Genomic DNA, 27,184 nt, shown 5'->3' with positions numbered 1-27,184 from the left:
TTGACACACCTGCAATAAACAAATAACGACAAAGGAAGTGAGCTCAGCGTGAATTTAATGACGCATTAACGTGCTTTTGGTAGAGCAGGATTTTTTGCAACCAAAAGCAGGCGCAAACACCGAAGATTGCACGGTATAACTTTAATAATAACACTGCTAACATTAAACGCATATCCAGCAAGAAAAGCGACTATTCTTACACTAGTTTCGTAACTCGAATGCGTTTGATGCTCAGTTTCTACGAATAAAAAAAAATCTAGTGCCGCCAGCACACTGAAGCAGTTGAAGGCGGATAATTCACTGAAGTGGAAGTGTACGAGGAACGTTGAACGCGACATTATTTCCTGTTCAGAGGATATCTCGTCAGTGGGAGCCAAATACAGTTTAATGTGTTTGATGTTCAGGCATTTGCTTGACGTTCTGTTTGAAACTTGTTTCCTGAGCTATGGTCGCATAGAAAGCCCTCCGGAAATGTTTGGGGAATATTTCGATGCGGCTCGACGACTCGGAAATTCAGCGGGCTCCGCGAGCGAGGTAATGTTAGCAGGCAAAGCTAACGCCAGGTTAGCTAAGTGCTAACTTAGAGTTAGCAAAATAACATACTGCTTTGATTTGTTGGTGTACACGGATGTTTGCGCTCGCGCTAAACGTAGCTTCGAAGCAAGTCTCGAGGGGAAAAAGACGTCCACCCTGTGTTGACGGTGACGAAACTAGCAAACGTTACCTATCAACAAGTGGTCTTTTATTTTGAACTGTGTGGGTGCTTTGCTGTGAGAGGGGAGAAAACCAGCAACTCGGGTCCTAGCGTTCGCACCACACGAATAACGCACCTCATTTGACTGATTTGACCTAGCTGACGTTATCTGCATAGATAACATTTGCAGCTAATGTCAGGAGTTGCATAACGTTCAGTGGTAATCTTCTTCTCTGGCACCAGTTTTGACACTGTCCTATTTTTGCCCTGATATCACCGGTTTAACACGACAGTTTGGGACAGATTGTGTGAGTGTGTGGGTTTGGGTGTCTCCATCCCAGCAGGTTTCGATGAGTCAGGACAGATTTATTATTCCCTGGCCCATAAGAAGCTTATATGCACATATGTTGACAGATACTGACGAGCGCATAAGTCATATTGAACCTGTTACTTGGACAAAATAACAAGAATCGCAGATGAAAAAGCCAAAGAGACACAGCAGCAGCGATCACCTCAGTAATAAGTTGTTGTGCGCAAGAGGAGTGGAGCTGTGAGTTACAGGTACATAAAACCTGCAATAGGAGATGTTATTAAAACTGAAGAGTAAGCATGAGGGGAAAAAACGAGCTTCTTACAAAATAAGGCAGCCACATCCTTTTCCAAAACTACATCACTTGTAGATTACTGAGACTGGGCTCCAGGCATGATCCATTAGACTTTTAAATTAAGCTATGATGCATATATATAACTCATCAGAACACCCCCCACTGGGAGGCAGCACTCCAAAAGATAGACGGGGGTGATGTTGGGTGGCTTTTATTACTATCATTTGATAAATGTGTAAAAAAAATCTTTCTCACACACACATACACACATTCAATTCTATGTACCAATGTCCTAATTAGGGCTGCCACAAACGATTATTTTGATAGTCGACTAGTCACCGATAATTTTTGCGATTAGTCGACTAATCAGATCATGTAAAACGTACGGCTTATTGCACCAGCATGCGTCTGCTTTTATATAACTATCATTAGCTTACAGCTTGACGTGTTTAAGGTATTTGCTAACTAAAAATAAAGACAAGATGATAGTTTATTAAACGTTTGATGAAATTTGCAGATTGTCTCAGTGGAGTTTACTAAACTCAGCTCCTTGCTATCTAAAATATAACAGGACACTGGAGTAAATTCTCGACCATCTCACACTTCTGTTTAATCAGTTCTTTTTGACATTTATTCAGCTGTGTAAAAACTATAACTTTAATCTCAGCCAAACCGATTTTCCGAGGAACAAATAAAATACTGAAAAAAGCCAAACAATAACATTTTTAAGTTATCTAAGTGACTTATATATCATGTTTAACCTGAGTAGCAAAAGACCGCGGGGGGTTTGAAAATTATGTGCTGAGAGTTCGATGTTCTGGCCGCTCTAGTGAGCCTAGCCCCCGGCTCGCTATCGAGCTGGTGGGTAACAGACGTCCCCAAAAACGTCGGAGCACTTTTGCAAATATGTGGTGTCTTGATAAACCAAGCAGATATTTGAAGTTTACACAGCTACATTCTCGCCTGAAAATATGCTAAAAGTTTATTTTGTGACCCAGAAATAGTAATAAGAGTAATATTAAAACTAAGTAGCTGCCGCCATTGTTGGAAACAGGAATTGGCTAGGCCGCACTATGAATCCTGGGATAGGTTGGGCCACGAAGGATACACCCGACCCATCCTTCACATCTGGGGAAATGAAAGACGCATTTTTCGGCCGTGTTTGGGGGAGTCTTCAAATTTGGACAGGCTTCGCCGTGTCGCTGTAATGTAATTGGCCTACAAATGCGGCCACCGAAATGTGGGTACAGCTACAATACTGCTTCTTCTTCTTCGGGGTTTAATGGCAGCTGGACTCCTTGTACATGCCGTGCTGCCATCTTCTGTTTCAGTCAGTTATTGCACTCTTAAATCCTACTACTTATTCCTGCGTCTTTCGAGATCTTAAAAGGCTTTAAACGACTCGTCGACTATTAAATTAGTCATCGACGATCTTGAAAGTCGACGTAATCGTGACTAGTCGACTAATTGTGGCAGCCCTAGTCCTAATGAGGGAAAATGGTCAATAGATAAGTTTTTTGTTTTAATTTTTTTTTTTAAAGAACAGCCCTTCTTCCAGTTATATCAGTGTGCATTGATACATTAGTCAACAAAACACAAACCTTCTAAGCAAAGTATTAAAAATTATTCCTATTCAACAATGATTAAGTCTCTCTAGTGTTTACCACAGAACTTGTGATGGTAGCAGGGTTTTCCTTGGCTCGAAACTGGCCTTTATAGAGTTCGGAAAAAGTGTCAGCTTTGTACCATCAGTGTATCAGCTAAGAAGAAAGTTTACTCACATTTGTAACGTGTGAATCAGAATCCTTTTATTGTCATTGAACATCATATGTTCAACGAATTTGAATAAATAACAATAAAAAACAAATAAATAGTGAATAATTTAAAGAACAAACAAACAGATGTACAATGTTTATGCAGACGTGCACTGTTGCGCCAAAGTATTGCGCTTGTCCTGTGTGGTGGTGTTTATGTTTATGTGTCAGTGTTTGTGTTGTATGTGTGTTTGAAGTGCTGATGTGTGAGTTGGGGTGGGGCGTGATGGCTTGGGGAAAGAAATTGTACCTGACTGTGTAAATCCTGGTTTGGATGATATGAACTGAACTGAAATCACAGACCAGCAAAGTCTTTACTGTATGTGAATGGGCAATTTTATCAGATGCCTTCTTATTAAAAAAATGCGACTTAAGCAGTGAAGAAAAGCAAACTGAAGATTTGGCATCTGTGTTAATTTGTTTTTCCGGTACAGTCATCTGACAGCAAAAACTTGATGTGACCACAGAAAGTAGAAGAGAAGCAGAGAGATGGAACTTTTTTCAGATTATTCCTTCATTGAAAACATGCCTGTTTCCCTGTTGTTTTGGCAGCATTGCTGTTGGAAATAAGTTAAGCACAGGGTTCTCAGTTCCTCACATATATGGACCTATGATGGGGCTTGACTCAAAATGCTGGGAAATCTATGATATACTACCATTAAAGCCAGTAGGAGAGTGTTTGTGGCACAGCATTTGGTCAATGAACTGTACAAAAATGGAACCCAGTCAAAACCAAAACATTGCAGCTTAGCTAGTCGATCCAGTGCCTTTTGGAAAATACAGCCAGTATGGATGGAGACAAAGACGTTGTATTTATGTGCTGTTTGTGCATTTGATTCATTGCATTCACAGAGCGCATGCATTGCATCACTCAACTCAAGAACTCAAGACAACTGAAAGACATTGATGACCACCACAATAGCAACCTAACCAACCACTGCATAGCTAGCTGGTTAGCATTGACTTAATTTTCAAAGAAGAGTGAGTAAATTGTGAAAAGTAAAGCAATTGTGTTCAGTGAATGAAATAATTAAATTAACGCTGGCATACAGTCAGCATAGAGCTGTAGACAGATACCATTAGTACTAGGGCTGGGCGATATGAGGAAAATCTAATCACAACATGTTTGGGCTATATCATGATACGCTGTATACTAATGTTATTTTTAACTACATAGTGCCGTAGAATTCAGGAGACAAAATAAAACAATTGAAATTAAAAATGTGCTCTTTTTTGCTTATATAAAAATTGTAAAATAAAAAATGTTATGACCTCAAATTACAGATCTAGACAGTGAGTGACTATAAAAACACCTGACCAAGAACAGTCACAAGTATCACAGCTGATTTATTTAACATTTTCTTTGGCGTGTGGGGAGACGTTGACATGCCGAGTTTAAAACAGTCTTCATTTTGCAGTGGATGACTTTTCAGCTGGTGGAATAAATTTGTGGTACTGCTACCTTTTGCAGCAATAGTTTTATGGCATGCTTTGCAAATGACTGCATTTTGTTCGGCATCCTCCGTATGAAATCCAAACGACAGCGGGTATTCCCTCGCATGTCTAAAACTCCCGCAGTCTCCATATTTTTCCCTATCTGGTAGTATATAAGCTAATGCTCAGCATAGTGTGCTAGGTAGAAAATGTCCTGGTTGGGAGGGGGAATTAATGATGCATTCACAGCATGTGGTAGAAAAACCCCCAAAGCTGATACACTGCAGACAGCTTAATATTTCCAATTTATACGTGATGATTACAATAAAGCCATTTTAACCATTGTACGTGGAAAAACTTGCAAATATGCATGAAGTGTAGGGATGGGTATCGTTTAGGTTTTATCCGATACCGGTGCCAAACCGGTACTTTTGAAACGGTGCCGGTGCTTAAACGGTGCTCAAACCGGTGCTTAAAGAATGGAGAACACAAAATTGGTCCAAAAACATCTTATGTTCAGCTGTTTTTTTGTAAAAAGATAACAATGTTAGCCTTTTCTGCAGCTATAGGGGATTTATGGTATCACTCTTGGCTGGAAGCAGTGCTTAATCAATGGAAAAAACACAAACTTTGTCCAAAAACCTCTCATGTTTAGCTGTTTTCCACTTTTTCTTTGGTCATTTTAGCCTTTTTGGCCAGGGTGAAGGGGGTATCTGACATCAAACAAGAAGACAGCTGCATGTAACTATGACGGTGTTTGCTAGTTCACCTTACATGCATTAATTTAATAACGTGGTTAGCCTACTAAGCTACTCACGCAGAGAAGAACGGCTGCTGCTGCATCATCATCCGTCATCATTTCTGCTACACTGGCAGGGCTAGGGGCCAGGACTCTCCTCTTCAGGTTTTTGGGGGATGTTGCTAACTCCGGGTCCGATAACAGGCAACCCACCCGCAGTCGATGCACTGGTGTGAGGTCTTGCAGCAAGCTATCAAATACGGCGCATTTTTCGGCTTTTAAAAAAAACGCTATCCGTCGCCAGGTGTTTCATCGGATTTGAGGTGTTACCTTCTTTGACAGTATCAGTTTAAAGCACTTGTTGCAGCTGCTGAGTTTGCATATTTTGCTGTGAAGTACAGCCAGACTTTTGACCGCTTCGCCTTGGGCATTTTTAATCTGTAGCTCTGCTCTAAAAGAATGTACGTACATGGACCCGCCTACTATCCGGAAACGTAAAATGATTGGCTAGAATCTAAAGTGTATCATTCCATACCAGTTGGTGGCGGTAATGCACCTTTCAGTTGTTTGCCAACCGCCAATATAAATGTAAGGAAGAAGAAAGTGTACCACAGCTCAGGAAAAAAAAGCACCGAAATAAAGCACCGAAATGTGCGCTGCTTTTCGGTCTGGTTACTACCGTTTATGTCAGAACCGGTGCCATCATGGCACCGGATACCGGTACCCATCCCTAATGAAGTGTATTCAATATATCGCCCACCCATAATTAGTACTACATGATTAATACCAGCTTACTGTTGGAAACCAACAAGCAAAAGCTCCTGTTAGGGTTAGGCGCTTTTGCTTGTTGCTCCACTGCCTTAAAGTTGATGTCATTGTTTTGGAATGAGGAACTGTCGATGCATTCCACTGGTGATTAAAATAATTGATAAGGCTGCAGGCATTTAATAATTCTATTTTTCTATTCTATTGGAACCAGTTGTCCATTCCCCTTGCGTGTCACCAGACAATCGCAAATTACTGTTGAACCTAAATTAATACCAGAAAACCAAAATATACTGAGCATGTTACAAGGAAGCTTGTCATTCTATTGCCCTATCTTTGATAAATGCAGTGATTAGCCTGACACATGCAAGACTGAGATGAAATGTGTGTGGACCATATGTATGTAGTTGCTCCCTGTGGTCCCATTGGACGTCAATCATTGCTTTGTACTCTTGATTTTGTACACTTTATATATATATATATATATATATATATATATATATATATATATATATATATATATATATATATGCATGCTTTGGCTGTTGCCATGTTGGATTTTTTAAGGAACCAAAAGTGATGTGAATTTTTTTTGTACCAGGCTGCAAATGTGCTGTGAAACCGTGCATTCTAACATGGGAGTCTATGGAGATTGGCCACGTTTTGGAGCAGGAGGGCCAGATTTAATGTGCCTGATGGTCTTAGTTGTGCAGCTCTGTTGTTAACGAATCTTGCTTCAATTAGATACAAGTTGTAGAGCAGCTTGCTTGCTTATCACATACATTTTCTGCCCTCCATTTCAGATTTGTTTAGCTACATTTACTCTACACTTGCACGGTCTTTTGCTCTTAACCCTCTCGAGGCAGGCGTTGCCGATTTGCAACAGTTAAAAACTAACAACCTGATTACCCCACATACATATTTTATGAGTATTTTTTACTCAGAAGTACCACTGCAGGACTTGGTTGTGCATTAGCAACAAAAAGTTTAATTTGAGCCTGAGAGGGTTAATATGCAGTGAAAAAATTGAAAGCATTTAGCTTTAGACTGTTGCTTTCCACAGCACAGCAGCTGCACGAAAATTGTTGTCATAGCATTAAAGTGTGAGAAAGGACCAGAGATTCCAGGTTATTGTTTTCATAATTCTAAACGGGTTGAAAAAAGGTTACATGGAAAGCAGGATGTTGTTATAATGAAACTGTCACCTGCCCCCAGCCAAATAGATTGTCCGCTCTTTTTTTATGTCCAAAAAACTGCACGAGTCCAGAGAGTTGGCAGAATAAGGAGCACCAAAGACAAAGGGCAGCTATACTCTTGTGTACTTTTAGGGTTATGTGTAGTATCCACTCACTCAATATACATATGTTCCTCTCCTGTCTTCACTATAGGACTTGCAGCAGTGTCACTCACAACATTTTTTTTCTAATTCCATAGAAGCCTTTTCCCTGCTTTTCTTTTTGAAACCATATAATTAGGTGACCGTTGAGACATGCACCCAGCTGAGGTAACAAGCAGGAAGAACTACAGTTAGGCTGTCTTGGCTGGTTTGACGTAAGATGTACCAGTTGCCTGTGCTCTTGATTTCAAGATCACAAAGCATGGAACAAAAAGAAAATAAAAGTTGGTGCTTACAAATATGTGAGCTGAAATGTGGAGAGAGATGGCAGTCAACAACATTCTGTACACTCCTACATAGTCCTAATTAGTTATAGTGAGGACACCTGTGTGGGTGTGCCGCCTGTGTGTTTGTGGGCTGGAATCAGAGCGCACTGTCATATCAGTAAAGTCAATCACAAGTATGAAAGAAAATCACACCGAGGACATGATCTGAAAATTACAAAATAATACAGGAAACCAAAAGTCAGCCTTTTGATTGTTACTCAGTTGTTTGCAGTGTTGTTGAAACCGCGATTTATCTGCAAATAACAGGACTCTCTTCTGCTAAATTAGCATAATAAGCATATTCACTTGTTGTTTCCCACCATGACTCAAAGACAGTCAGAAACACATGGGCCTCAGCAGGCCTGCATATATCTAATATGTAAATATGGCAAAAATGGAGTTTGTGCAATTCTACTGAGCTTGAAAGTCAATATTTGGTATGACAAAATCAGATTGCTCTTTTCTGTGTTCATTATTCCTTCATCTTTGACAAGATCCCCAAATGCAGTTCCAAACCATGACAGCGGCTCCACCATGTTGTACAGATGCCTGGAAACACACACTGTTGTACCTGTCTCCTGACCTCTGGGTATTTGGTGATGATTTAAACCTAAGATTTGAATCCATCACTTCAAAAGTCCAGCTGCTTTTCAGTCCAGTTCCTGTGTCATTTGGCATACCTCATTCTTTTCTCCCCGTTTCCCTTCCTTAAGAATGTCTTCTTAAAAAGGACACGCTACGCACCAAAAGATCATATAAGTTATCAGTTTTTGGCTAATAACGCTTTTACTAATTGGTGCAACAGTACTATTTTGTGTTCGTCAGTGATGGCAAATTCTGTGTGTCTGAAGATAGAATTATATATTGGTTCTTTGCTAAATTCTCTTACGCTGGTTCATCCTTTGAGTTAGGTGCCTTTTGTACTTGAATGAAAGAAATGAGAGCTGGCTTGAGGCTTTTGAACAGTACTGTACGCCACGGTATGAGGTTATAGTGAAACTGATTGTCCAATCCTTACCCGCTGTGTGATGAAGCAGAGTCAAATCGTTAAGGCTGCATGGTTACACTTTTACGGGTGGCAGTCGTATTAATGCTGCTACCACTGTCCTTGCTACAGTTATTGTGTTATTTGGGGGATGCACACTTCTGATGGTGACCACCTCAGACGTTACCCTTCTTTAAAGTTGCTGTCTACTTAAAAACCAGAGTGCAGTTATTTGTGGCTGATTTGTGAAGTGATGTAACCACCGTTCTTATGATGGCAGTTCTACATATAACACTTAGATGTAACTGAGTAGACAGTTCCTAAAGTCATTTGACTGTGCCAGGGCCTCTGACTCACCGTCTTTATCAGACAGTCCATGAATGTTCTGGTAACAAAATAATGATCAAATTTACTGTTGTTCCAAGGCAGCTGGCAACTGTTAAGGTGGAATGTTTTCCTACATATAATTTAGTGCATGCGTTGACAGCTTGAGTTGTTCTGGCCGTTTAAATGCTCAAACATCTTTTTTAGCTTTAAAAAAGATACACAATTAAAAAACAAAACAGGGAAACAATGAAAAATAACGACAGTAAGAAGAAAATGAGACGAGAAGAGAACTATCAAAACTGTTGCCACATAAATGGACACTCAGTCAAAAATGAAAGGGTGCCAGATCTTTTCACATTCCTTCAGTTTCTTTTTAAGAAAAAATCCACTAGCTCCAAGTTTTAGCTCAACTAGCCAACAGTGACCATTTATTTTGGTTTTGTCGGCCCTCTCTCAACATCCTCTTGAGTGGTGATTGCATCTTCTAGCATTTGAAAAGATGTGCATTAATTAACCAAGCTGTAAATATTCTTATAGCAATCTTTGTCCGAGTTCTGTCACAGTTATCCAGAATTGCACATCAATGATTCTCATCCTCAGCTCCTCCCCTCATGTCTTAATCACTCCCACTAGAAACGTGAGCAGAGGAGGCAAGAAAACAGCCTTCTAACTTCTAACAAAAACGAGTCACCTTTGACTTGGATCCATCACTTTAAAGCAGTGCCAATTAAATGTGACCTTTGACATACTGTTCTGTTATACTGTAACTACTGTTGTGCCTGTGATAAGGAAGTGTGTCATTTTTGGTTCAGAATAACTGGTATTTAGTTTCAAAGTGTAAATGTGCCTGGAAGAACTGGTTACTTATTATACATTTACATGATTTGTGTGTGTGATTCTGTCTTTGTCTTCCAGGCACTTGAGCAGCTGTTTAGTGTATGGCAGAGTCTGTTAGATAAAGAGACAATTTTAGCCACATAAATGTAATTGATTACTGTGTGGGTAAATGTGTGTTGAATCTGTTATGAATAAGGGTGCTAATTTTAGTGTAAAGTGGAGGCAGTCACTTATCACTTATACTTATTATACTTAGGACTCACCTGTTTTTCTTCTTTGTACTTTTTGAGGGTGTTCAGGTGACTGTATCCCCAGAGAATGGAAAACAGTCGAAAGTTTCTGGGAAAGACCAAGAATGGAATTGTGTGTGGGATCCCCTTTTTTTTTTATTTAAGATCCTTTAGGTATTTTTTTTGTTTTTAGTTTTTTTTATTAAATTGTTTTAATGTAAATCCAGTATTTGTGTTAGTGACTGTTTCTATTGTAGTTTATAATGCAGAAAATTGTTTTGCTTGTCGTAATTGCCTTTTGTAAAATTTGTAAACAGCCCTGTCTAGCAAAGCGTGGGCCATTAGCAGCAGGGTAGAAATAGCTGCCTGCTACCCAGTTGGGGGTTGCTGCTTGTGGATGTCACAAGTGCTTCATAGTCCCGCAATGTTGAACACTAAATTAAAGGCATGGTACATAAAAATAACAAACGCTGGTCTGCACCAAGTTCTTCCTCTCTGGTCAGTGATCGAAGCTTAGCTGCTGTCAATTCAATTCACAACATGGTGCAGTGCAACAACATATCAGACACTTTTTTTTTAAATCACACACAGAGAAACAGTGAAAGGCATTAAGTTTGATCATCTTTATAAAAAAACAAACCCATAAAAGCTCTTTTAAAGAGTCCTGTTCCTACAGTCATTTATTGGAACTGTAGACATAAATATATTCAATTCAATTTTATTTATATAGCGCCAAATCACAACAAAAGTCGCCTCAAGGCGCTTCATAGATACAGAGAAAAACCCAACAATCATATGACCCCCCTATGAGCAAGCACTTTGGCGACAGTGGGAAGGAAAAACTCCCTTTTAACAGGAAGAAATCTCCGGCAGAACCAGGCTCAGAGAGGGGCGGGGCCATCTGCTGTGATTGGTTGGGGTGAGAGAAGGAAGACAGGATAAAGACATGCTGTGGAAGAGAGACAGAGGTTAATAACAGATATGATTCAATGCAGAGAGGTCTATTAACAGATATACAATATATACATAAACACCTCTGCAAATGACACACCTGTGCATATCCTGGGCCCCTTCAGCAAGTCTCCTTTCTGGGCCGTCTGTATTACATTTTAGGGAGGGAATTTTGTGAATACTTCCCGACATGTGAGAAAGATATTTGGGCCTGAGCAGGACTGCATAGTAACCACATTGCATTGTTAATTTTGATGTTGATCTCTGAATAATTGGCTTAAAGTGAAGTATGTGATTTTCCATTTAGTATGAGTGTGTCATGGTCGTAAACAACCGCAGTCGTTCAGAATACTCCTGCTCAAATGGCAGAACCACACAGGTGAACAGTGCTTGTAGCAGATATTCCACCTGGTCCTGTAAAAGCTGTAAATCTTTAGTTATAAGATGTAACATAATATAAATTGGGGCCACATTTCTGTGGGATCTCAGTATTTGATTTAATACTGACCCAAAGTGTCATTTTTTATTATTTATTTTTTTGTCCCTGCCTTGTGTTTTTTTTTTTTCAGTGAGAGACATGGACAACTCCGTCACCCTGTGGCAGTTCCTGCTTCAGCTTCTGTTGGATTCCAACAATGAGCAGCTCATCTGCTGGACCAATGACGAAGGGGAGTTCAAACTGCTGCAGGCTGAGGAGGTGGCCCGGCTGTGGGGAGCCCGCAAGAACAAGCCCAATATGAACTATGACAAACTGAGCAGGGCACTCAGATACTACTATGACAAGGTAAGCACGTCTATAGTCTTCTATCAGGTGGGATACATCGCAGCTGAAAGCTCAGTTTTTTTTGTTCTTCAATTAACAGTTATTACACTTTCAGTTCATTAAGACTGAACATAAACCATTCATTGCTCTTCAGTATTCTTAAACATTCAACCAATTGCAGGCTGGTGTTCATGTAGGCCAGATGATGTCAGGATATGTTTTTTCCTGTGGCTGATAGGGTGGGTACTGTGTGGTTGGTGGGCTACCAGCTGCTGTGAGCCTTAACTGCCTTTTGGTTTTTTTTATTCTTATTATTTGGGTGTTTTAAAAATCCCCCTCACCCAGCTGAACATGGGTATTTTAAAGAAGGTAGCAGAGGCAAAAGGGCTTGTCGCTACCCGATCCGTACCGGAAACCCAATCGGTACCCCGCATGCACAAATCTTACATCACTTCCTCTCTTTGCCAGCATTGCGACATTCAATATATTTGAATGATACGGTTAGCGCCCAGTTAGCTCCTAGCATTTCTCAACAGCTCTGCCTCCTTTTCGACTACCGGGACATTTAAACAATGGATAATCCGTATACAAACAAATTCATGCTTTTCTCCTCAACACAGTGTTCCCCGATTGAACAACAGCTCCGTAAAATAAGAAGAATGGCGCCTAATTACAGAGTTAATAATACAGACTTTGTAATATGCCACGTGAAGATTCATCAGCCAGATGAAGTGTTTACTGACAATTGACAGTGTTAGCGGACATCATCATCACTATTCCAGTCAATCCTCTCCTCACAGACAAGCATAAACACATTCGACTATCACTAAATCAAATTTAACACACGTTTGTAATGACGCTAATTCAGTTTACAATAGGGTTCATTCGCTTGGTCAGCAGGTGGCAGTATCCTTGTACATTGGGGAGTAAACTGCCATTAAACGAACAGAAGAAGAAGAAAACCCCTGCACATGCGCGGTACGGATCGGGTAGACCCGATTTGTACGGTCCGACTTTGCACATGCGCAGTAAGGATTAGGGAGTCCTGATCCGTCACTATCTTTTTATTTTTTTGTTTTCGTCTACATTATATTAAATGTTTCATCAGAAACATTTTAAGAGATACTTATTATTCTTAACATCTTAACAGATACTCTGACCCGTAACTATCGTAAAACACTTCGACCGGAAGTAGACCCCTTTCGCGCATGCGGGGTACCGATTGGGTTTCCGGTACGGATTGGGTAGTGACAGGGCTAAAGCTACTCATAGCCAGTCACGAGCTAGCAGGGTAAGTACGGGCAAAGGATCAAAGTGGTTATGAGGAGAATTATAGAGACAGGTGAAAAAGAGACTAGCGTAAAAGTCTCTTTAGCGAATGAGTTTATAAACATACTGCAACGTGATACGAGTTACTGCCGTTTGTTTTGCTGTACGAAACTGTTGCACCTGCTTCTGTGTTGTAAGCTAAAATATGTCAGGCCACTTGTTTTCAGAGTTTGTACCTCTTACAGCAGGAGAGCAGTTTATTTTCAGTTGTTTAAGTGAGAACTTGTGAAAACTGTAAAGTTGAATCATTTCTGTTATTGTGAAAATAAAACTTTTTATTGAAGAAAAGTTGTTTTTTTTATTTTATTATAGGTTTTAGAAAGAAAATTGTGTATAAAAAGAAGATCTGTATCGGCGGATTGCAGTTATAACAAATGAGAATCAGCCAAGAAAGTTGAAAGTTGAAACTGTAATAATCTGAATCTGAGACTGGTCTGTTACTGGTAACACCACTTAAGTAACACAAAGAGTGACTAGTGAAACAGACTGAGGCAGAGGGTAAAGAGCCAAAGCACACAGTTGTGGCAATTTCTCAATTTTTTTCCTTAGTCTGAAAAGATTTATATACCCTCTGTGGTTTTTGGACTCCTCATTTTGAAACGTGCACTTTGGAGCCAAAGCTGACCATATTTATAAACTGTGCAATGCAGAGACCTACAGCGGTAAGTAACAGACTAATAAAATAACTGAATTTCACTGAAATTGAAGCACAGACTTATTGAATGGATTTTGTCTCACAGCGGGACGTTATTTATCAAATTAGGCCATTAACATACTCAAACCCTCAAATGTGGTCAAGCGATCGAGTTCTTTGACTCCAATTAGCAGAGTTAAGGCCTAACCATAACCACATCTGTCAATCCAAGCTGACATGCTCCTTACTGTAAACCAAACAGGAGAAGTAAAAACAAAAAACCCCTCAGCTACCATGCAGTTGTTGTGAAGGAGTAAAATAGCCATTAGTTGGAAAACCATTTTTAAACTGGGATGTAAATATGCTTTTTCACGATGTCACGTTAAGGCTTTTAAACTGGAAGTCTGTGGTGATCACTTCGCTTTTACAGCCAGGTTCAAGTGACCTTTAGAGGACCTGCAGTTTACTCATGGTAGCGTCATTCAGCTTCAGAGATGGCACCTTGGACTGAAGGCCATACAGGTTCAGATCATCTCTGATTTCTCTAGTAGAGATTAGCAACAGTTTTCCCACTAAATGTGCAGCACAGTCTCCTGGCCTTGTTTTCTAGATACTGATGATTGTTTTATAAATAAGATAATGCTGGAGTATATGACATTAGCACAGTTAATCTATGATGAATCACTTGTTCTATTCTTGTCCTATTTCTCGAATTTCAAAAAGCCCCTGAAGTCAGATGAAGCAGAAAGGAATTTTAAATTTGAAAAGTTGAATATTTAAAAATGCTCCCCGGCATGTTGTCCGGGAGGCGGAATGTTAGCTACATAAAGACTCACATTCCAAACGTGTACTGCAAGTTTGATCACATGATGCTCGATTCTGATGTGTGTGAAATCAGGTGTGCAGCTGTTGTGTGTTTTGAAGCAGCAGCTGGAGACTCGGAGGTCGTTTCCTCCAGGCAGCTGCATCAAAGAGCAACCATTCCAGAGTATATACAGACGTATAGGAAAACAGTTTTCAGTAGTAACACATGTGGCACCATGATTGGCTTCAAAGCAGTAGTAATGTCACCGAATCATTCCCACTTCCTCTTTAAGTACCACACTTGGTTGTCCACAATAAGAGTCAAATGCATTTTTGCGTGTGGGGAGGGGCCTTTCAAACCTACTGCTCTGTGACATGTTGACGAGAAGGAGAGAGCTGTCTGTCTCCCACTCTGCTCGCGGTTTGGCTGAGTCTCAGGCTGACCCTGTGGGCGTGCAGGGCAGGGCTGGTCTGGTATGTTTGGCTGCAGCATTCGTGGTTAGTAGATTCGCACAGACAGGAAAGACGGATCTGTCCCACGCACAAAGCCTTTCTGTGGTTTGACTCTATATTTTTTCTTAGAAACATACTACCACAGTCTCACACTGCACTAGCTGTGTGCGTGCATAATTATCACGCTGTGTTTCTGTTTTGTAGAACATCATAAAGAAGGTGAACGGTCAGAAGTTTGTCTATCGCTTCGTGTCCTATCCTGACATCCTCAAAGGAGACGTCACTCGAGCAGAGGGCGTGGATGCGGGCGCAGGGGGTACCACTCCGCTGTCGAAGAGGGCAGACGACATTGTGCAGGAGGCCGAGCCTGGCGACAGAGCCAGGGTGGGAGTTAGCGCAGCATCTCTGGCCTCCAGCACCAAGCAGTCGAGCCGCAATGACTACATTCACTCTGGCATGTACACGTCCTTCACGCTCAACTCGCTGCAAAATGGGCGGCAGCTCTTCAAGTCCATCAAAATAGAGAATCCAGCAGAGAAGATGGCTGAGAAGAGGGCTGTCACTGCCGCTTCACAGGGCCAGGAGACGCTGCCTCAAACGCAGCAACCCACTGCTTTGCCCTCGGTCATCAAGTTCGGGAACACCCCTCAAAAGCCAGCACCAGCACTGCCTCCTCAGGTTGCTATAGAGCCCGGCCTCATGCCCAGCCCCTTGGATTCTCTTCAAACTCCTCCCCGCAGGGCTGAAGACATCAGCACACACTCCTCCCTGCCACCACAGACCATTTACTCATTCGATAACATCCGCCCATCAGAACCAACGTTCAGCCTCCCAGATCTGACCTCAACCAGCCCCTCGCCCAATCTAGTGCCAGACTCTTCCCAGGAGCTGGTGATTGACAGCGACATTGAGTCTGGATCTTCTCAGCCCACAGACGCTCAGGCACCGGAGCCCACAAATTCTCAGGCACAGGAGAAGGCAAGTATACATTCAAACACAGAGAGACGGTCACTCTGCTCAGTGGAACAACCACACATCATCATAGTACAGTACTGTGCAAGAGCCTTGAATCACGCCTCAATTTTAGTTATAATTAAAACTGAAATTATTCAAATTTTGCTTGGAGGTGCAACGATTTATTGAAACATGAGCAAACAGACGTGGAAATACAGTACACGTGAGATTGTACAATTTTAAAGAGCTTGAAACTCCATATTTGGTATGACCACCTTTATTCGTCAGCGGTACTTTAAGTAGTCTTTAGGAAAAGTTCTCCAGACTTCGTGAAGGACATTGAAAGCCCTTGTTTGGATGTTGACTACATTTTGTTCTGTTTCTGTTAAAATGATCCCACACTGCTTCAGTGCTGGCTCTGGGTGGGCCACTGACTGATAGTAGGGCTGTGCGATATGACCAAAATCTCATATCCCGATATATCGTCCCGGCAACGCTATATATCACAAAAATGTAACATTTTCTGTAAATTCTGTGAATCTCGGGCAACTCGACCTGCGGGAAGTGTTTTCAGCTGGGCGTCGTGTACCTGGAGTCGAGTGTTTTAACCGATGCATGAAACGATACATTTTTAGACATAGGTTGTAACGGCCGCTATTTTCTTTGTGAGTATTTATTACACGGCGTGCTGCGGGGAAAAGCCTGTTCTAACGTTTGAGTCTAAGGTTTATTTTGAGCACCTGACGGCTCGTTTTTTGCTTCTCATCCATAAACTGTCTCCATACTCTTTCACGTGATTCTTGCATAGGTGTTAGAGGTTTGCCGGGTTTCAGTCTGAGGTGGGAACCGGTTTCCTGCATAATTTGCATAGTACAGTTTTCTGGTCCGTGGCAGGCTTTTCATAACCAAACCATGTCCGTGCTACAGAGGGAGCCCCTCGTTTAGAAATAAGGTCCTCCGTTTGTTTTGACTGGTTTTTCTGTTTGTCATCATTTCAGTTTATTTTGAAAAATCTCAACAGGAACTTCAGCTTTATTGTGTTTATATGGAAAATAAACAAGCGGACGGCGGAGCCGAAACGCTGGGTTTACCGTCATTGTTGCTATTGACAACCCGCAAAAACAGTCACTGATCCATCCGTAGTGTAGTTATTTTAAATATAAGAGAAAGAGAGAATTAATATAGCCACTACAGTGACCATCAAAACCATGAAAAAATATTGCCATAAACAGTTTATTTTGCGACAGCACGAAACACGGTAGCGTAAAATGAAACGATGCAGCTGCAAACAATGACACGACCTCTGCTGTGTTTAACAGACTTTGGATGCTCTCTGTTGGCAGTTTTGCCAGCCTTTTCTTCCCAGGACGTGACCTTTAGATACTGTTCATCTGCTATACGTAATTTTTTTGCCCCTTCTTTTTGATATGCCAAGTTTGCAGCTAATAGCTCTTTCTGAGTCACCTTGCAAAAAGTGCAAAAAGAAATAGGATTGCCAAGTTTTCTGTTACATGATTATACAACACTGTTTATTTATGTGCCTTTCTTTTTTGCTTGAATGATTCAGAGGTCAGTGTTAAGAGGCTAAAGAAACAAAACCAAAAAAGGACTTGGGGGGGGAAAGGCAGCCAATGTCTGCAGAAAAAACTTTGACAGGCCTTCAGAAAGTCTGGAGAACTCAAGATTACAGAAAACCACACAAAGTCTGGAGTTTTACACAGTACTGGATATCATACATATTTAGAGTTTTCAAGCAGTTCATTTTCTTTAAAAATGGTAGAACCTTTTTTATAATACAGGATGTTTGATTTAGTTTATTATGTGTGTTTTTATATTGATAGTAATGTCTATAAAAGAACGTCAAAGTGTATTTTAGAATTCTGCATCTGCTTTTTTGTGATGCCGTAAATACTGGTGATAAAACAACTGACTGGATTACTCCATAAATTTTACAGTCCTGTCAAAGTCTGACTTTATTCTCCTCTCAGCGCTACACTCGATGCACCAAGGTTATTATAGTTAAGTAGAACTCAGCTAAAACTTTGACTTGTCTGTTAGAATATATCTTTTTGACGTGGTACACCTGACAAATACTCCTCCATATAATGAAAAGTAGAACTAATTGAAAACAATAAACACCAAATTAAAACTAGACATTTTAAAAATAAAGTTAAATGGAATGAGCATGCCCACTAAAGTCACTATGGACTCCTGTTCTAGTTCTCTTTGGGGGGGTTGTGTTGATTTGCTGTCCATCATATTGAGTCAGATATTAATAGTTTGAATATGTCAGAGTAAAAACAGAGAACCTGTTTTTGAGCAGCAGATGGAGAGCAGCGTTGTCCTGTCTGGAGATGAGACCAGCATGTTGGACACTGAAACCAGTTCCTCCTCAGTGAGCAGCAGCACCACAGTCAGCACCCAGAGCTCAGGAAAGGCACGCAAGCCCCCCAAAATCCTGCAGATCAGCCCGCCAGCTCTGCTCGTCACTGCCTCGGACTTCTCCCCCATGAATCTCTGCAGCCCCTCACTGCCTACTGCCTCGCTCACACCAGCAATGCTTCAGGTGAGTTCACAGAAACGGCTCAAACAGGTAGTGATCATGTCCAGCAGGGGGCAGCAGTGCTTCAGGATTAACTGATGCTCCCTTGCTTTGTTGTGATGTTTGAGTCTTCCTGGTCATGCTGTTTACAGATCACATGCCTGCATGCGCTGCTGTATAAAATGTCACAGTCTGTTAGATGTAATTGTGTTGTTGATTCACTGTTTGTCCCCCAGCAGGCCAGCCAGGCCTGGTCATGAGATCCAGCTCATGTTTTCTCTGTTCGCAGCCTGTGATGGAGTCAGAGCTGCGTCAGAGGTTTTAGCTGTAGTTGATTTTTAACGCATGGTGATCCATCCTGTTATCTCCTGTCTTTCTATAAAACTATCAAAATCCTATCCAGATATTTTTAGGCTGAATGGGGATATTTTCAACTGAAGCAATGTGTGAGAGGTCTCGATCACTTTTAATAACAATGAAAGAGTAATTTCCAAGGTGTCATGTAAAAGCAGTTTGCTTCTGTTTGAATGTCTCTTTATGTTTTCAGGAAACTATTTTTCTTTTTTTCTGATGTCTAACATAATGTCTGTGTTGTTGGGTAAAGAAGTTTTGCCAATGGGGAAAAAGTCTCTAACGTCACACAGCCTGGGACTTGTTTGTCAACCGTTACCTCAATTTGGTCACTTGGTATTTATTATTCTGTGTTAGGGCTGCCACAAACGATTATTTTGATAGTCGACTAGTCACTGATTATTTTTGCGATTAGTCGACTAATCAGATCATCATCCATTGGACATAAAACGTACAGCTTATTGCACCAGCAGCATCTGCTCTTATATAACTATCATTAGCTTACAGCTTTAAGTGTTTAAGGTCTGTGCTAACTAAAAATAAAGACAAGATGATAGTTTATTAAATTTTAATGACATTTGCAGATTGTTTCAGTGGAGTTTAATAAACTCCTTGCTATCTAAAATATAACAGGACACCGGAGTAAATTCTCGAGCATCTCACACTTCTGATAATCAGCTGTCTGCTTGATGTTTATTTAGCTGTGTAACTAAAAACTATAACTTTAATCTCAGCCAAACCAATTTACTCAGGAACAAATAAAATACAAAAAAAGCCAAACAATAACATTTTTAAGTTATCTAAGTGACTTACATATATTTAACCTGAGTAGTGAAAGACAGCGGTGAGTTTGAAAACGATTAGCGGGAGTCCGGTGTTCTCACGGCTCTAGTGAGCCTAGCCCCCGGCTAGCTATCGAGCTAGTGGGTAACAGACGTCTCCGAAAACGTCAGAGCGCTTTTGAAAATATGTGGTGTCTTGATAAACTGAGCAGATATTTGAGGTTTACACAGCTACATTCTCGCCTGAAAATATGTTAAACGTTTATTTTGTGACCCAGAAATAATAATAAGAGTAATATTAAAACTAACTAGCTGCCGCCATTGTTGGAAACTGTGCTGGGCTGCGCTATGAATTCTGGGACAGAGCTGCTTCTTTTTCTTCGGGGTTTAACAGCAGCTAGCATCCTTGTACATGCAGTGCTGCCATCTTCTGTTTCAGTCCGTTATTACACTCTTAAATCCTACTACTTATTCCTGCGTCTTTTGTGATCTTACAAACCTTCAAACGACGCGTCGACTATTAAATCAGTCGTCGACAATTTTGATAGTCGACGTAATCGTGACTAGTCGACTAATCGTGGCAGCCCTATTCTGTGTATTGTCTTTGAATGTGTCAGTGTGTGTCCTGCCTTAGACATCGTCATTATATGCCACATATAGTGTAATAACTGAAATAACACAAATAGAAATGAGTAATGTTAAAAGAGTCATGTGAGCAAGACGAGCCTGTAGAGATTCTCTAGAGCTGTTCTTGCAAAAGCAAAGTGTGTTTAGCACCACAAAGGATTCAGATCACAATTCTGATTGCAAAAACTGCCAGACAATAAAAACAAAACAAAAAAGAAAACCAAGTGAAAGTGCTTTGGCACTAACTCGTGGTAGTTGTTCCTTTGGTTTGTGATTCTCTCTCCGTGCCATATCATATCATATATCACATGCATATTTATTCATTCAAGTAGCTGTGGATGCGCAGATTCTCTATGATCCCCTTGGGTATCCTGCAGCATCCTCAGCATCCTACTTCCCGGACCTTGATAAGGTCTATTAGTGCGTTGTAATTAGGGCTGGGTATCGTCACTGATTTTTAGAATCGATTCAATTCCGATTCACAAGGTCCAGAATTGATTCGATCCACGATTCGATTTAATTCGATTCGATTCGATTCACTTCGATTTGAATCTGGGAAATTTTGACAGTCAGAAATATTATAATTCAGATCAGTACATTTACATATTTTTGTATCTATAAAAAGGAAGCTGACACACGCAAGACTTTATCAAAGGTGTAAGCATCACAGCAGAGGCCTTTGTGTCAAAGTAGCTGAAGATAAAACACAGAAACACATGAAGGTGATTTTCCTGTTCTGGGATTTTATAAAAGTATTCTGCAGTACATCAAAAACAAAAGAAAACCATTAATCAACATATGAACGTTACCTCTGAAGTTACAGTGGTTTTATTAGAGACACGGCTAAGCATTTTGCATTTTGCATAATTTTAAAAAGTTTAAATTTGTTCAGCATTGAACGGCAGAAATTAGGTTTTCTTTTCGGAAGTATATAGTATATACAGAAAAAAAAAAAGTCGGCCGATAGCGCTGTAAACAACGGTAGTCTTGTGCGTAACAAGCAAGCGAATAATGCAGAAAACAGTACAGAGAGAGAGGGGGGGAGAGAGAGAGAGCTGTGCATCGTGGTCGAAGCAAAACAGTAAAAGTCAGAGTGAATTCATGACGTTGTTTTTGTGAAGCCTAGTTTGGATCTTCTTTTGCTGCTGGTTCGGTCAATATTGTTTGGAGAGACATCAAACTAACAGCTTTAGAATCAGCGCATAAAGGGCGTGAACACAAAGCGCGGACCGCCGACAGATCAGAATCAGCGCGCTGTCGGCTTTCAGCCCCGACTGTGAGAAAGGCGACATCTCACTGATTCTGATCCGCGGGCTGCGCTGTGTGTTTAAGTCGTTGTGCAGAATCCGTGTTCCTGCTCTCATTTACTGTCTTAGCTGTTTGGTGGTTGTTGAAATTTTGTGAGATTTCACCTGAGATTCTGGCATTTCGGGCAAAATAAATTTATATTAAAAAAATCGATTCAGGATTTTAATGAATCGATTTTACGTTATCCAAGCCAGAATCGATTTTAATCGATAAATCGATTATAAAAACCCACCCCTAGTTGTAATTGCATTCTCAGGGTTCCTCCAAGAAATACATGCTGCTGCTGCTAATGGGCAACAGTGGAGTCGAACAAAAGCATCGTGATCCTAACAGTTAGACTAGAAATAAACTCCAAAAATGCAACGTGGCACCTCTGTGCAGCACAATGACTAGAAAGTCATGACTCTGTGTTTTTGCATATTTGGGTAGTGAAACAGTGAAGATGGAGAGGGAAGACATGCAGCAGGCCGCTGCTCTCTCACTGAGCCAAACTGACACCCAACGTGTATTTATTTATTTTTAAAAATCTGATATAAAAACATCTTTATCATTTATGTACATTAATCTCAGTCTAGTTTAAGTGTGGGCCTTGTTTTGTCCTCCTTAGACTCCAACGCTTCTGCTGACTCCAAGCCCGCTTCTCTCCAACATCCACTTCTGGAGCACGCTCAGTCCGGTCGCTCCGCTCAGCCCAGCCACGCGACGCCAGGCAGGCCACCTGTTCCAAGTCAGTGCCGCTCTCTGCTCTCAGTCAGTCTTTCTGTATCTGTCGGTGCATCTAACTCACCCCTTGATAATCTCTTTCAGTTTCCGTCGGTCGTCACCCCCCAGTTCCAGATCCCAGTGCACAGCATGGACGGGACCAACACACCTGGCCCCATTTCACCGGACCCTCAGAAAACATAGGAGTAGCCCGTCTCCTCCTCCCCTCAGTACCAACACATTTGGACCCAGAAAGCCAAACACCTACCCTTCTCCCGCTCCTACGCCACCTTCTCCACCCACATCCAGGACGATGATGTGAGAGCTGAGTGTTTATTTCACATCACTCTGGTGCTTTGAAGTTCTCTGCCACAGGATTCACACTACACTCAGGTGTGTGGAGAAGTGTCGGCAGGCCTGCTGTGTGACTGCTTTGCTGTGCTCGTTTATTTTCATCTTCACTATTATCTTAATAATACCAACACTTAAACCGAGTCTGGCTTTTTTGGGGCTCCTTGTGTCGCAAAAGTTGAAAGAAAGTTGTTTTTTGAAAACCCTTTTTTATGGAAGCAGATGTGCACATGGACTGAACCCTCAGCAGCCGCAGTCTGCTTCATACCTGGACACACGGAGCAGCTGAATCTTTCCTTTTATAGACTCAGACCTTCTTTTCTCGTGCTAAAGTGTTCTTGCCAAACACGACGCCGGATCCTGTTTGGTTTTGTGCTCAGTCCTTAACTTTTCCTCTAGTTTAAAGGATTTATTTCAACCTGCATGTTTACCTGCAGCTCCTCTATCTTCTAGCCAGGTCTCAACACAAATTTAAATGTTAAGCCTTGCCTCAGCTGCTCTGTCTTATCGTGACATGTGGCCATAATCCAAGCTGAACCATGAACCTTGCCTCGGTGTATCAGCTCTAGTGAATAGTGCGTCTCTAGTAGAATCGGTCTGAAATCCAGCATGAGCTGGTCTGCCTCCGGTTGGTAAAGCTTTCACGTGGGAATGAAAGAAAGCGAAGCCATAACTCTTTCTCCAAGCAACGACAAATCCTTCATTTGTAATTCAGGCATCATGTTAACGGCTCTTACCATAAGTGTCTCAAACAAACCATGTAAGAGAAAAGCCGAGAGAAAATAAGGACTTCATTGCATAGCAGCCACTACAGCAGAAACCGCTAAAGCTCAGTGATTAATATGCATAACGTTGGTTCAGTATGGATGAAAGCTCACCTGTGCCAACACCAGTTTATCATTATCTGATGTAGTTATGCAAAAGACAGGTGATGTGGAGAAGTCTCCAGTACAGCATTAAATGTATGTTTACAGCCTCTTGTTTCCTAACACTGAGGCTTCAAAATGTTTAAACCAAAACCAATTGGCAACGTCGTGGAGACCGTGTCCATCTTTTCTGTACAATTTGTTTAACATGCCAAGATCTAGTAAAAATGGCAGACATCATATATACTGGGTTATTCTGTCAGCTGAGGTGGTGTTTTTAAAGACGTAATATCTTTGAGCTGATGTGTTAGTTAATCTTTGGTGGGAGCTGAAACCAGAAGGATTCTTCTCCCAGGAAACATTCCCAGCATCTTTTACAGTCTCACTGATATCCGACGTGTTGCTTGGCGTGTCAGTGCTGCTGTTGGTTCCCAGCACTGGCTGTTAGTCATCTGAACATGCAGTGACGAGCCGAAGCATTTATGGTCACCTCTCATCATATGCTAATGAACCTTCATGTGCCACAGTGCACACCTGCTGTGTTGGGGATTATATCAGACAGTTGAAGGTGGCCACACGCCAGCCTTGGTGTTCTTGGTGAGCTATCTGCTTGTTTCTCTGAGATTTACTAGTTCGCGGTTCGCTCACAGTACCTTTAAACGCACCCCAGATTATTCTCTCTTCATGAGAGCAGCCATCATGTTGTGGCTCCTCTGCAGAAAAGCTCCTTCCCCCTTAGGACCCTCTATTCGCTGATCAGCCATGAGAGGTTTGCACCTTCTTTGCCACTGATTTTAAAGCCATACGTCTGAGTGACAGACTGAAATCCCAAAGGTGGTAAATCCCACCTTTCTATGCTAAACATGCAACTTGTACACGACATGTTTACACAATACTTGGATAAAACACACTGAATTTTGTGTGTTTACCAGACTTTGCACCCCAGCGATGGATGTTGGGGAGTGGGGGAACTTACTGCTCATTTCTGCTCAACTAACAGACCCCACTGTCCATCAGAGTGATATATGGTGCCTTACCACAGCCGCGCCCACGTTTCTCCCGATACTGGATGGAGGTAAAGCGATGGAACAGTAAACCACAGCTCTCCTCTTCGCTTTTATGCCATATCTTAGACCAAACCCCGGAAGTTTGGAGTAAAACTTCACCAGGGATGTTTTGTGCACAAGCACACTGCAGCTCAAATGTGCCGCAGTGACCTTCTGGATGCTTTACTGTACATACGGACAGCAACATGCACAGCATGTAAAATGTAATCAGGCCGTGTATTAAAGTTGGCAGCCATGTCTGTTTCCAGCCTGCTTCTCAATGTTCTACTCAGAAAGTATATGAATATATATAGAAGACCTGTTTAAGCTTTTGTTTGTGTGTAATCTTCTTTATTTTCCTGTAACACGAATAGAATTTTAAGATTAATTTCTATTTTTGTAATGGCCAAGTAGTTCGACGTCTCCTATGTTGGGTTTTCTGATTTAATGTTCTCTCTGTGCATGTGTTTCCTCTTGTGGATTTAGGAGGAGGTGGCAACGGCAGCCCCGTGGCGATGTTGGCCATTTTTGTTTTGTTTTGTAGGGAATCAAAGCCTTATGGGATAAATCTAAATCTGCATTTTCTATGTTATGTGTTTTGATAATAGTGCTGATATTGTAAATGCAGATGTTGTGATGAAACGTTTGCACTTAAATCTTCGGGGTTCCTGTAGTATTGGATTCTGTCACTTTTCTATGCCTCAGAGTTGCTCTTTGAAATGTTGTTTGCTTACTGAGAAATGTCTATTTTCCCAAAGGGAGGAAACAATTATGCACTTGGTATTTTATATGGCAAACAAGAGTTTAATCTTTTACAGTGTATCAAATAAATTTACAATAATTTGTAATCAGGCACTGCCACTTAATATTTATTTGTATGACTTTATACCCAATAGAATTGGTAAGCTATATTGCATATTTTTGCAGTAACTTTAAAGAAAAAAAAAACTATGAAATAGCTGGAACGTGACCTCAACCTCAACTCCATTTAAAATTTCCTCTTGGCCTTTTATTCATCGACATATTTGTTTTTGTATTCTGATTTTATTTTTCCCCCCTTGACTTTTCCTTCAAATGTAAAATCTTGTTTTGGACAAATTGAGCCCCTTCTTGCTTTGTGTTGTCCAGTTCTCCAACTGTTTGATGCTTTTTTCAAATGTTTACAAGCTGCTTGTCTTAAGTGGCGTATTGATGTGCGAGGAAGTGTTTATATCAAAAGAGTTAGGTGAGACCAATAATAAAAGATCTCTAACTGACTGCGTCTTTAATGTGCGCCAGGAAACGAACACGCGCATACACTCACACAAATCAGTTTTACCTTTAAATGAATTTCACTTTCTAAACTTATTCACTCAGAAAAACTCAGAAAAAGTGAATTTAATTTTATTGACTGAAAAAGATCAGGAATAGCCTCTAAATACATCGATTCTCAATTAGGGCTGGGCGATATGGCCTAAAATTCATATCGCGATATAATTTGAAGCATGTGCGGTAACGATATATATCACGATATATTCTTTTCTTCTGTATAACGTATTTTCCACACTATAAGGCGCACTTAAAATAAGTTAATTTTCTCAAAAATCGAGAGTGTGCCTTATGTATGAATTCTGGTTGTGCTTACTGACCTCGAACCGATTTGGGCGTGCAGAAATGTTGCTGCTTTATCGGGTGTAACAATTAAGTTTTACATCAATGCATCCATGAAAACAGAATTTATTAAATTTAACGGAGTTAGAAGTTAACAGGAAGTTAGCTCGCTAGTTTCCACCTAAACATGACATACTGACTGAGAGATTTTTGAAACTAATTTAAACGTACAGCTCTGCTACCACTTCCAACATAAATGAAGACAGAAAACTAAACAGCAGTGGCGTTTGCAGGGTTACTGAAGTTGGACTACCTGGTATATAATGTTGTGCTACGTGATTGCTAGCGACACAGCTATGTTAGCATAACATTAGCACAGTGAAGCTGGAGGATGAACGCTAACTTTTTTTTCCACTCAATAAAAGTTAATGTGAGGGATTCTGGTGGTCAAGGACAAATGCAGTCGCATAGCAGGATGCTATACACGGGCCAAACTTCAGTCAGGAGAACAACTGAGATTATTCATCCACAATACGAGGTTAGTTATTAATATACTGCAACAACATGGGAACAGAGCAGCTGCGAGAGAATTCAACACTAATAAATCAATGTTACGGAAGTAGAGGAAGCGCAGTTTTTGGCTTTCCCCATATTTCAAAAGTGCTTCATCTCTTTGCTATGACTGTCGCCCAGCATAATTTGCAGATGATAATGGTTTTAGATGCTGCAACGCTTTCAACCAAAACAGGCGCAGCTTGATGACATCAACATGCACTGTCACGATAGAGCGATATAGTCAAAATCTCTATCTTTGGCCAAATTTATATCGTTTCTATCGTATATCGCCCACCCCTATTCTCAATCGGACCTCTGCTGTAATTCCAGTAGTGATGTAGTCCAGCAGCATTAGCATCAAGCTTGAAAACATTGCTACATTGTCTACATCACCACTTTGAATACAAGTTGTTCCAGACTAGGTGCTTAAGTTACCACATTGATCTGTCCAGTTCAAACAGTGAAAGCATCTTTACTGAAAAGA

At 41.0% G+C, this 27,184-nt stretch overlaps 2 protein-coding genes and 1 long non-coding RNA gene across 3 annotated transcripts in view; 1 reads left to right on the top strand and 2 right to left on the bottom strand.

Annotated features, from left to right (window-relative positions):
• LOC146519166 (uncharacterized) overlaps positions 1-27,184 on the bottom strand; it is a 246,573-nt gene that overhangs the window by 6,393 nt on the left and 212,996 nt on the right. The window lies entirely within an intron of this gene.
• The window catches only part of cdk18 (cyclin dependent kinase 18), a 637,630-nt gene that overhangs the window by 507,780 nt on the left and 102,666 nt on the right, over positions 1-27,184 (bottom strand). The window lies entirely within an intron of this gene.
• elk4 (ETS transcription factor ELK4) lies at positions 220-25,811 on the top strand. Its single transcript, XM_085160693.1, has 6 exons — positions 220-534; positions 11,613-11,827; positions 15,231-16,004; positions 18,304-18,546; positions 22,198-22,317; positions 22,398-25,811. Exons 2-6 carry the CDS (start codon positions 11,621-11,623, stop codon positions 22,494-22,496), a joined length of 1,443 nt encoding a protein of 480 aa, XP_085016819.1. The 5' UTR covers positions 220-534; positions 11,613-11,620; the 3' UTR covers positions 22,497-25,811.

This window comes from Neolamprologus multifasciatus, chromosome 5, assembly GCF_963576455.1.
Source record: "Neolamprologus multifasciatus chromosome 5, fNeoMul1.2, whole genome shotgun sequence".
NCBI classification, from domain to species: domain Eukaryota; kingdom Metazoa; phylum Chordata; class Actinopteri; order Cichliformes; family Cichlidae; genus Neolamprologus; species Neolamprologus multifasciatus.
Note: the sequence above shows the minus strand (reverse complement) of the source record. Positions and strands in the feature narration are given on the sequence as shown.

Excerpts from the sequence above, each read along its gene's own strand:
- elk4 (XM_085160693.1), top strand. The coding sequence starts at position 11,621 with ATGGACAACTCCGTCACCCTGTGGCAGTTCCTGCTTCAGCTTCTGTTG. Across the intron at positions 16,005-18,303 it reads ATTCTCAGGCACAGGAGAAG|CAGATGGAGAGCAGCGTTGT; the intron begins GCAAGTATACAT and ends GTTTTTGAGCAG. Across the intron at positions 18,547-22,197 it reads TCACACCAGCAATGCTTCAG|ACTCCAACGCTTCTGCTGAC; the intron begins GTGAGTTCACAG and ends TGTCCTCCTTAG.